This window comes from Cuculus canorus, chromosome 3 (genome assembly GCF_017976375.1).
Source record: "Cuculus canorus isolate bCucCan1 chromosome 3, bCucCan1.pri, whole genome shotgun sequence".
NCBI lineage: Eukaryota > Metazoa > Chordata > Aves > Cuculiformes > Cuculidae > Cuculus > Cuculus canorus.
Genome location: NC_071403.1, coordinates 64882364 through 64894910, shown reverse-complemented (window position 1 = coordinate 64894910; position 12547 = coordinate 64882364). Strand labels below are relative to the sequence as shown.

General features: G+C 35.3%; 1 protein-coding gene across 1 annotated transcript in view; it reads right to left on the bottom strand.

The window, feature by feature from the left end:
• FMN2 (formin 2) overlaps positions 1 to 12547 on the bottom strand; it is a 169288-nt gene that overhangs the window by 64234 nt on the left and 92507 nt on the right. Inside the window, exon 10 of the mRNA XM_054062984.1 lies at positions 1090 to 1151. Within this exon, the coding sequence (XP_053918959.1) occupies positions 1090 to 1151 (62 nt within the window). The remainder of the gene's footprint in view (positions 1 to 1089; positions 1152 to 12547) is intronic.

Sequence of the window (12547 nt, the reverse complement as noted above, 5' to 3'; positions counted from 1 at the left end):
AGTAGAAGTGCTTCTTAGTTGTTGTCAGATTTCTGGTTTTTGCTTTGTTTAGCCTTTTGGTTGTGTTTTTTTTTATTTTTCAGTAAAGTGGACTAGAGCTTACTATCTCTAACTTCAACCCCCAAAGTGGAGTATTTATGAGAAAATTCATTACTCAACAAACCATTCCAAAGTAGGCCACAGAAAACTATAGTCCAAGAACAAAAAAGGTTTAAAAGTAATTAACATATCAATATTATTACATGAAAGAAATAGGAAATAGCATACATTTCCCTTCAATGCCATTCTATGGCCCAGAGCTTTACATTTCAGATTTTCAGGTTCTTTGGAGGGTAAATAGAAAGCCTCTTTGCTCTTTCCAGAGATGCCTAGCCAGACCTCCATTTATTCAGGCTATGTGCTCAGAGAAGGGGATAATGTTCGTTGCCCTCAGCTGAAGGCAGAAACATGCTTCAGAGATCCACTTTTTTTTTTTTTTTTATGCTACACATGACTAGCTTTCTACAGTTTTAGAACAAGCCTGAGTATACTCAGAATTCCCAATTTTGAATACCCAGTGGCCAAACACTCTCGGACTATTAGTACTAGATGTTTACGAAACCCTTGGCATTTTATACTACTTTTTATTACATTAACTTAGAGCTTTTTCTTTTCAAAGAGTTCAAATTATCTTGGAGGAAACCCTGAAATACTAATAATTAAAAGCTACAGTTCAACAAATTGAACTACTGCTGTGATTAAAATAATATCTTTTATCGAACAGTGCTGTTACATTGGTGAAGTTACAAAGTGAAGCCAAACACCTGGAGTGCCCCATCCAAGAAGAAATAAAATAAAATAAAATAAAGGAACAAAGTCAATTTCTGTTTATGTTACTTATATAAAAACATATGTACTACATGAAAGACACAATGTCAATTAATATAACTCAAATGCTTATAATTATTTTTATTGCTTTAGAGAAAGTTAAGTAACTTCAAAATAGAACACATTCTATGAGCTTTCTGAATATTAGTGATACAAACCAAATAGACCTTCATATGGACCTACAGTATTCCTACATTATATGGGCTTCCTCTGATTACTCACATTCTCATACAGGGCTTGAAGGGTCTCTAGGTCAACCACAGAGTTGTCCAAGTTCACAACAGCTATAAAAAAGACAAAAGAAAAAAAGAACTAGTTGTCAGGATGATAATCCAGCTATGAAAGAAAGACTGAGCACAATACCCAGCAATAGTTTTTATGACCTACTGGTCATACGGCTTAAGGGGTTTAACTTTATTAATGCCTTGAATAGTGCCATTCCTAAGACCATGGTCTAGAAACCTGGTAGAGCCAGGTGTCGAGTGTTAAAGAATTCATCTCCCTCCCCCCAAAACACACAAACACGATCCCACGAGTATGACCATAGCGAGAGATCAGAGATAAGCTTTACATTAGACTTTCACGGTCCGACTGAAAGCATTATAAAAATTTGTAAATCTGCACCACAGCCACACACACACACTCACACAACAAAGCTCATTCCTGTCACTGGTTGGCTTCAGTCTTAAACTGATTAATCCATAAGTCAGCCAGTTAACTTCAAGACACCTGACAAAGGTCAAGTCTTCTATGCACTAAGCCGACAGGTTTAGTACAGATACAAAAATATGCCTTTCCTGCTCCCAACCTATTCTGGCGCCACACACCTACAGTTCAAGAGCACAGAGAGAGTGATTTCCATTTACTCAATCAGAACAAAAAAATAAAAAAGGAAAAAAATCAATAAGAGGGTCACGCTTTTAGGAACACAACCCTAGCTCCTCACTTACATTAGGAACAGTTCAAGAAGCATAGGAAATGTTTGTACAAACTATCAAAAATTATTCTTAGCTAATGCAAAAAAATATTTTTAAAAAGTACTTTTCAGTTCATCTTCCCTGATCCAGATTTTAAATCTTGAAACTTAAAATATTGCATTAGCAGCTACATGATCATAATAAGTTATTTTTACCACACTATATCACTCTCCTTCCCATTTTGCTCTTCTTTAGTGTGTACCTTTTTTTTTGTAATGGCGTATGTGCATGAGTGCACACATGCCCATACACACTTGTCCAATAAGTAGAATAATCTCCTAGATTAATCTAGAAATTGCAACATTGATCCATGATAGAAATCCAGCACTTGGTTACTTTATGTCCCATAAATCTATGTCCTTAACTGTCACAGAGAAACTCTGTGTATACACCTAAAGACTGCAGATAACATAATTCAAACTCATTTGTTTCCGATTGCTCTAAAGCCTTTGCAGATACAGCTCTGAGTCTGGGACTCATCATATTTCCCCTTTCCAGGCCTGAGACAGAGTTTTAGTTACAGTAGAAGAAAATTATAAACAAAGAAGCATGGAACTTGATTAAACTAAGCAGGCTGCACTGTATCTCTACATATATCATGAAGCTAGATTTTAAGACAAAAAATAATCAGGATATTTTTTTTTTAATTTTCAGAAATAATATTAAAGAAATATTGTTCCATTTTTCCTTAACCACAAAGCAAAAAAATCTGAAAGATAATAGCAATGTAACAGTTAACAGTTCAGGAAACAACATGTTTTCTGTTTTGCTTTGGAGGAGGGGACACATGAAAAAAATCTGCTACTAATTATTTGACATATTTTAAAACTCCTTCTCCCCACCCTGAGCATAGTGATTATTGCAACAGAGACTTAAAGATGCCTTCTCAACAAGGTATGATTGTCTATGTTTATTTGACAACCTCTGTTGCTCAACAGAACTATCTGCATGCTTAAAAATACACCAAATTTACCTAGTAGAACTGGAGACTAAAATTAACGTACAAATAGAAACTGGGACTACACTAGTTTGAAAGCTCTACTTTAAGAAAACACGTATGTCAAATCCTCTATACAAACAGCTTTATTAAAACCAGGATATGTTATGAAACTCAGTTTGTATTATCCTTACATTTGAGCATTCTTGGGCTTATGCAATGTTTTCATATATGAACACACTTACAACCCTTCAACTATTTATTTTGAATTGTGGCTCTCTTCTCCCTGCTCTGCTCCCCTCCCCTTCCTTCCAGAGACTACCTACTCTGGCACTAAGAAATATGACATAAGTTCCTGCTCTGACTTTTGCTCAATGTTAAGATCACCCACGGATTACTCAGGGAGCAATAGAACACTTTTGTTTGAATGCTTGCAGGAGATAACAGACTGCCTGGCAAACACAATGGTGCCAGGTCTGTGTACTTTCAAGAAAATAGGTATGCAGAAGAGTGTACATACTTCAGGGAGCTGCTTAAAACAAATCAGTCTGAGACAAGGACTTGGAGAAATTAGACCATAGCATATATGTTTCAAATCTCCCTCAACCCCGCAGGACAAGTATATTCCTATATATTTAATCTAAAAATTCCTATGTTCATAAATAGTGCCTTGTAGCACCTCACAAGGATTTTTCAATGTTCACCATAGGTTTGCTTCCCCCAGGAATCAGGAGATAAGCTTCTATTTCTTGAAGGTACTGCAGGATTGTCATATCCACAACATGATAATTGGCAAAACAAATCACGACTGTTGCATAATTGCACATCCATTATCTAGACAATTTGAACTGATAAAAACCATGGTATATTCTTATGCAGTCATGCATAGTAGCTAAACATCTCTACAATCAGTATGAATGCACAAATATCTAACCAAAGGACAGTAAAATAACGATGAAAGATATAGACAAACATTAACCTCCTCATATGAAAATATTCTGACATATGCTAAAATTCCAGTATACTTTGATGGAAACATCTGGAGAAGGGTTTATAATAGTCTTGTAGTGGCTGGATATTTTCATCCATGTCACTATTTCAAGAAGTGATATTTTTGTTTCAAAGTTGTTATTGCCATTTCCTGGTCTTCACTGCTATGAAAAGCATGTCATCCAGCCTTTCTGATACATTCATAAGACAGAAGGGAAGAACACCTTTTGGCTTTCACTCTAACAGAAACAACTTTCTTCTACTCACACCAGACTAAGGCATTTAGTTCTTACATTCATGATTTCATAGTTCTACTATCTTCTTGCATTCCTATTGCTACTGCCGCTGATAAAACCATTTAGCCAGCACCCGTTTCAAGCCCTAATACTGCAAAATTACTTGATGTACATATATAAATACAATTAAATCAAATTATGTCCAGATACACAGACAAATATGAGCAGATAAAAATGAAAGGAACTGCAAACCAACGACTTTTTTTTTTTTTCCAAGCATGTAGTGTTAAACAGATGATTACAGAAAATCCACCCTGTAAAGAGCGGGGTTGAAGAGCAATCTCAAAGGATTGCTTGACATTATAAAGGACAGAGAAGGAGAAAGAGATTTCAAAGGATTTGTAGCCAAAATAAAGACTTAAGGAATCTCTTGTTGGTCTTAAATTTTCCTGATATTCTTACTGTTTTTGTTTCCATCCGCACGTAAATTTAAACTGGCATCTTTGAGACAGAAATTATATCTTTCTTATGCAACTACAAAATATGAAAGTTTCAGCAGAATGGAAGTTTCCATCCCATTCTGTATTTCTACAGTATAAATTGCATAAAAACAAATTATGTAGTCTCACAATAACAAACCAACTTAGGTACCACTTTTGAACTGGAAGGACAACAATATATAGAGCGACAAAGACTTACTGTACTTAGTAATATCAACTAATTTGAAAGCTTGGCTAGGCACCTTGAAAGATACTTCACCTGACAGAAGGATAAATGTTGTTACTAAAAAAAAAAAAAGTGAGATTAGGGTAAAGCACACAGCTGTATTCAGAGGCATACTTGAACTCTGAAAACAGACAAACATAGGAGCTAATTTAGAACACAATCACAAGAAAGAAAAAAACAACACACAAAAATAAAGTCAACACTGAATAATAACCACCGACATCTCTTCAGGGAAATGCAGTACGCAACCAAGCCACCAATGAGATCAAAGTTTTTGCCCGCAATTATAATCCTGAAGAAGAAGTGCATGAGAAAACACCAGTAGGAAGTTGGAAAATGCAGAGTGTATTCTCAGGAAAACTATAAAAGGAAGTAGCTATAGTTTTATTTCTTGTAAGACAGATTGTTACTGTGGATTACTAATATATCTAGGACCACGTGGACTGTCAGCTACCATTGATACAAAATTGATAGGTGAGATAAACACAGCAAACCTACAGTTGCTTGCAGCTATGACTCTAAATCCACCAGCAGTATCACTTACACAAACTGTTAAAGAAAACACAACTTCCTACAGCAACCCAGCACCTGGAAACTCTATTTACAAGTCCAGAACTCTGGAATTTCCTTTTCAAATGAAAAGGCCAAAATTCAAAAATTCCCACTAAGTAGAATTTCAGGAAGAAGAGAAAGAACTATCAATCCAGTCCTTTGGATCCAACTTTTACAAAGCTCTCATTACCACAATCTCATTTATGAATGACTTTCAAAAGATTGGCATCCAGTCCAAAACTTGGTCTTAAGTCTTTTCTTTTCTCAGGGCCGGTTTAAAATCATACTCCATCTCTCTAGCTTTTCCAAGTACACTTCCTAAAGCTCTTCCGCCTCTGGACCCCATTTGAAAGTGAGTATCCTCTTTGACCTCCCCAAAGTACTCTCTGTCTCCCCCAAAAATGACTGAGCAGTTTCTAAGTCCTACTTGATTACAGTTCAACTCCTTAGAAAGCAGCAGTAACTGAAACAAAACCATCTCACATTTGCAAAAGGAACTGTGAATTAATCCTGCTATGCTCAGATCCATGCTTCAGGGAGATAAACAAGCAAACCACCCACCCATTGACTTCTCCATGACTCTCCAAAACCCAAGCAGTATCACCCAAAGAGGCCACTCCTTTTTTCCTCCTTTGCATCTTTGCCTCTTCACTTTCACATCTACACTCTTTTTCCAGAAGAGCATCAAAAGTCTGCAAGACTTCACATCTCCTCTGTCAAATGGCAGCAACAGACAGTCACTTCAGCAAATTACAAAGACAGACCAATTCTTCTTCATTGAATGAAGAACCTCTTACTTCTACAGCCAGTACTCGTTGCACAGTTCTGAGGGGGACACAGATTTGTGGGTTTCACAGCTGTTCTGCCTACTGTGTGACTAACACGCAAAATTACAGGACACTGACAAGTTACAGCTTATAGGTATTTTTTCCTAACTTCCATTCCCAGATAATCCTGCTCCATGTTAATAATGAAACCATCTTTACCTCAGGAGTATTACTCCAAGATGAAGAGTGAAAGAAAAAGGTGTCAACTAGTCTTACAACAAAAATTAACTTTGTTGATATTAACAACCCGCACCTATATTATAGAGAAACCACAAGTTGTACGTAATCAGAATCTCCAAATTGCTATTTAATTTTGACACAGAACTGCAGCACTGAAAGTCATTCAACCTTCTAAAATGTTTTCAAGTAATTATACTTGAAAATTTCATGACACATGGTTCATTTTCAAATATCTGAAAAGGATATTTGGAAGAAAAAAAAAGGCACATAAGTAGATGAATAGGTCAAGTGTGTCAAATTATGATCTTCCTTGAATGGTTATTTCTGAGTTAATGAAAATAAAAAAACAGTTGCCCCAAGAACAACATACATGTAGTAAACTTCAAATGGTCAAACCCCAACATCATTAGAAAACTAACATACTGGCAAAACCTTAAGCAATGGAAAATTCTGATATAAGAAACAAGAGTCAGACAGCATATAAGCATGATCAACTTCTGAAATGTTGACAACAAATTAGAGAAAAATAACAAATAAACTTGTTTTTTTGTTCACTGAATGCAGAGTGGAAGCCTTTGCTGACAGATGTCTTTGGAAGAAAATGCAAGAACACCACAGATGCAAATACAAGCAATCCAGACAAAAAATTATCAATGTAGATCATTTCCTCAGGTTCCTTGGAATGACTGACAGCTGCACTGCTCAATTCAGAAGTAGAATAAAAAAACAACTGCCTCGATGTTCAAGAGAGGCCAGAAGATCAAAGTGCAACGGCTTCTTTTGCTGCTATAAAGATTATGCCATGATGCAATATCAGGCCACTTGCAAAGTAAACTCAGATTTAAATCCAAATTGATAGTTATATTTAAAAATCAACTAAACTGCAATATTTGCAGTCTTTTACTGGTTACGTAGTACACTCAGAATTTCAAAATCCACTATTCTTTGCTCTTTTTCTTTTTTCTTTTTCAATTGAGTTTATTTGCATTATTCATCTAAGAGAGGCCTACTGCACAGGGTCATGTTTTTGTCTGTAATACTTTCAACAACTTGATGACTACCACTATCCTCTTAGGATTCTCCTTCATCTCAAATTATAAAATGTTAATCTCATAATGCAGAAAGTTAAATCCCAAATAGGCTTCTCTGAAATAAATGTTATTTTTAAATAAATATGGAAAATGCAGTGGTAAAACCAAATATCCTGGTGCTAAGGAGAGCTGCAGCAAAACACACAAGGATCATGAGCATATAAATTTTAAAAATCCTCAGAAAATAAGTGAAATAAAAGGAGCATCTGACTTGTACAACTTGCAGAAAAAAAACTCAACCCCAAACCGCTATTGATAATGGGTAGGTAGGGGATAGCTGCACTGGGTAGAGTTAGCAGAAGTGAAAACAATTTCATATTATTATCAACCTGCTTGCCCTCACTAACATTGTGATATGTTTATCTATTAGCAAATACTCTAACCTTCTCAAGCTGAAAACTTAAAGTGCACAAAGAACAGTGGAGATTGGGTCTTCAACACAAGTACATACGGCATGGATAAGAAACAGCACTTAGACCTGCTTTGCACACAGTTTTACTGTGGCAGTAATTCACCTTGATCTAAAGCTTGTATAAGAAACCAGAAGAGTATACAAAATTACCAAGCAGAAGCCATGGATTAAGCTTAGGTATTGCTTCAGATTGTTTTTAAATAACTTCAAGAACATGCACTCACATTTCTGGGAAGCAATAAAATAAGAACTGATTGAGTAAGAATACGCATTTGCAAAATTTGAAGTAACAGAAATAGAAGGCTTCATCAAAAGAGTGAATTTTTAGTATTACTTTTTGTACTGACTCTTGTAAACACAATTCAGTTCTTCTGACATTTGTCCTTAGTATTCCTATTCATTAATGTTTTGTCTCTAAGACATACTGATAAAATTGTATTCATGAGGGGTTTTTGCATACATATAAATATATACACACTCGTACAACAAACTATATGACTAGATTTTTTATATATAGGTATATATAGTTAATATAAACAGTTACACTGGATACATTTCAAACAATTGCCTACTATGTTAAGGACAGCAGTTAGTGATTTGTGAAGTCTAACTTCATACACCTATACAGTTCGTTTATAAAAAGTGTGCAAGTTCAGTTCTTGGAGAACAACTATATTTTGTTTGACTCGGAATGTCGCCTTCTTGTCTAGGCAGGAAAAAAAATGGAGACCAATGCTGTAATCCTTTCAGAATAAAATGTTTAAATACAAACATGATTGCCATTGTAGACTGTTTAATTTAGAGAGATTGTATTTCAGTTCTGGTTTTGAGAGGTTTGCTGATTTGACTACAGAGAGTACTTCAATGCTTATCTTAATTGTTTAGATAAGATTTGTTTGAATGTGGCAGGTGAAAAAAACACGGGTGTGGGGTATAGGAAGGTTGAGAAAAGACTGGCATTTTACCAGATTATGCTTATTTTAAACTATAGTACATAGAGGAGCAAACAGTCTCAATGAACCTGTCAAGGGCTGTTCTTTGGGGAGTGAATTTGAAGCGCAAGATTGACTGGCAGGATTCAACATTTTCAAATTGGAAATGATTACCATGGTAACTTCCAAAATCCTATTTAAAGCGGAGCACAGTACAGAAAGGCAAATGATGGGGCACATTTAAATAAGTTTAAAAAAACCCAAAACACAGTGCTTCATGCTTATAGTAGAGGTTTGCTGTTCTCTACTCAAGCTTCCTGTGCCTTAAATATATCTTTTAAAAAGTGATTAAAGAACAATATTTTATATTAAAATTAATAAGTGGCAGATGAATATATTTTACATGTAAGAAATTCTGTTACAGAAAATAAAATTATTGCTATTAAAAAAACCCAATGTTTTTTGCTTTAACTTCAAAATCAGCTAACACTAAGATTGTTTTTTCACTTTCTGCTGAAGGTTGCATAGACATTTCATTTAGACCACAGACATTTCAATTAGAGGTTCTCAAAAGGAAACAAGTCATACCTGTCAACTACATCAGTCTTGGTGGGAAGGTTACTAGAACGGGATATCCGAGAAACATATTCTTGGGATGTTTACACAACAGTATGTATTTACAGTGCACGTTGTAAAAGCAAACTGCACAAACACATCAGTTGCAAGGCACATGTACAGTAGATCCGACATTGTGTATTGATCTGTCTGTGGACGCATAGGATTTATAGCTTTGTATTTATGAATCAAGTGGAATAAAATTGAGTTTCCTGTATGTTAGTGTCTGACTTTTGTTTTAAAGTCACATAGTCTGTAATGCTTTTCAATATCTATTTCAATAAAGTTACGTTGGAAGTTCCACAGTATAATTGTGGTATCCATAACAGTATAACCACTACAGTCAAAAAATGTATGCCAAGTCAGACTTTGCAGAACAAGGTAGCACCTTTTACTGAGTGTAGCTGGGAGATGTTAGCAAGACTTGTTTGGAATACAAACAAGTCTTCAGGCTTCAAAGTAATTGAGATTTTAATTACCTGTGGATGATTTTCCGAATTCAAATTTGCTTGCTTTTAGTTTAATTCCACTTTATCTACTTCCATTAGAGTAGCTCAATGTAAACAAAGCCATGGCTAACCCTGAGAAATCCAGTGCATAAGCAAAGAAACAAGCTTTTTCTTTCATGCTTTAGGGAGCTTGTTCTGTAATTACAAAGATAAACAAAATGCAGGAGGAGAAGGAAGAGATTCCTCTAGAATCATCTAGTAGTTCACTGACAAAGAAGAAACCTGGGTTTAAAGCAGGAATAAGTTTACATTAAAATTATTGCAACTGTTGGAAGATATTGCTTATTCTAGCATCATCATCACTAGAAGGACACTACCTTTTTTTTTGTGTGGGATCTCTCAAATATTTGTCTTACTCCATGAAGGTCTGAAGAGCCCCCAGTCTTTCCTTGTTCCTTATACACATTCTGCTCTTTAATCTTTCTTCTAATCCGCAACTGAACCTCTTGATTTTTTTTTGCCATTATATTCATTTGAGATGAAGTGACCACAATTCATCACTTGTAAAAATAGCAAGCAAATACCAGCTTTATACATTTATATATCACTCTGAATATTTATTTGATAAAGTTAACAGGGCAGATATGAAAAGTACATTTTTTCAAAAGAATTTATTCTCCACATTAAGCAGATAACTTAGGATCTTAGCTTTTGTGTTCTCAATTTACCTGCAGTTAGGTTCATATACGTCTCATTGGCAATTTAGAATGCTCACACTACATTGCTACAGTGTTAACACTAAATGAGTTAACAACTGTCTAACTCACAGATCTGAAAACTTAATGGCTCAGAAAACACTACTAGCAGGAGTATCTTAAGCTTCCACAAGAATCTGCCCTCAGCTTGTTGCAACTAAATATATCGTTAATATCTTTCTTATTGGCGTTGTTAAAAAAGTTATTAATCCTCAGTGAAGTCCACACGGCAATGCTAATGGGAGAGCTACTCTTGCCTGAGCAGGCTCAAACTCACACAAAGAGCTGTCTTGATTACACTCTTAGTAATGGTGATCAGTGACTAAGGAAAGACTTCTTGTCTCTCAAGGAGTGATTAGAAGTCAAAACAATCTTTGGACTGGAACTACAGCTGGTGCAATATCAAAGAGACCAGCAACAGAAACAGCAGTATAACCTTAAGAACTTGTCTTTCTGTTGAATTGCTTGATCTGTTCAGCTTATACAGAAGACAGTTAAGAAGCAACCTGATCACAGTTCTTATGCATACTTTCATGAGAAAACACACTAAAGAAGATACACTAAAATAGTCATTCCGCAGACCAAAGGCAGGAAAGAATTCAGGATGTCTATAAGCTAATCTGACAAATACACTATAGAAAGAATATTTTAAGTGCTAAAAGCAAGGGAAAAATAACTTTTTATCAATATTTCATGGAATATAATGACTTCTCCATTACTTAAATTATTTGTATGAAATCCTAGACTCAAAGTCAATGGCAAAACTATCAATGACTTCAAAGGAAGCAAAAGGCTGAATGGTCAGAATTTCAGTTGGAACTCAAGATCATTTATCCTGCTAAAATGTTTGTATTTATACAGACTAATAGCTTGAGGCAGAAATTATCAAGCAATATTACATGACTTGCCTTACTTAACAGCCAGACTCAAATCTAGATTTTTAGGAAGAGCACTGTAAACATCAAGTTGCGTGTTTGCCCTTTGCTAGTCCCTCTGATGCTCTCTACTAGCTACCTCCAACATCAAAAAGCCTAAATAATTTTACACAGAATTTTACTACGTTTTGCTGATTTACAACAGAAAATACTGCAAGTTATTTTAGCCGTGAAGACATACAAAATCATTCAGAAGAAAGCTCTGCTTGCTTATGGTTCAAGCATGCAAGTTGGGTATGATGATATCGGTATCCTTAGTAGTAAACCCAGCTAGAAAATACTACATGGAAACTTCCAGGGTTTCAGAAATCAAGCAAAGCAAGCCTGTGTGTATCTACAATTGCTGTTCAGTCAACTGTTGCAGTCACAAGTCAAAATACAAATTTTCTTGCTCAATAATTACAAACACAAAACATTTGAGATGTTTCCTTTCAAAAGCAAATTTCCTTTTTGCGCTGTCAGGTGGTAGTATCTCACTGAAACAAAATTATATATTCTCAATTTATTCTCCAAATCAAATTAAAATTTTATTTTCGGCACAGCAGAAAGCAGTTTGGACACAGCCTGGTATTCTACATGTCTGCCCAGTCTAATGTCTGGATAAACACTAGGGATTTCATCCTACTAATGCACGTTAAGCCTTTCACCAAATATTCTAAAGTTACAGTATTAAACAGCTACAGATGCTAAGAAAATGATGTAATGATCTTGTGACATTTAGTCCATGTTCTAAATGTGGTGGGATTATGAAAATAATGCGAAAAGATTTTTGGCTAGGTAGATGACAGATGATGGTTTTACTAACTCAAATCACAATACTATGATAACCAAGGGCAGAAGGATGCGTGTTTAAGGTTTAAGTTCCATCTTTCTCCACGCTCCAAAGTGTTTATCAAAAGCTTGTATTAATAACTCAAGGAAACAAGGGCTGGGATTGCAACAAAACCAAATGCCTGGATATACGGAAAATCAAAATACAAGCATCCTAAGGGGGGGAAAAAAAAAAAAAGGCCAATTTTATTTGTAATCACCTAGGAGTATTTATTTCAGTATCATGACTGGATCT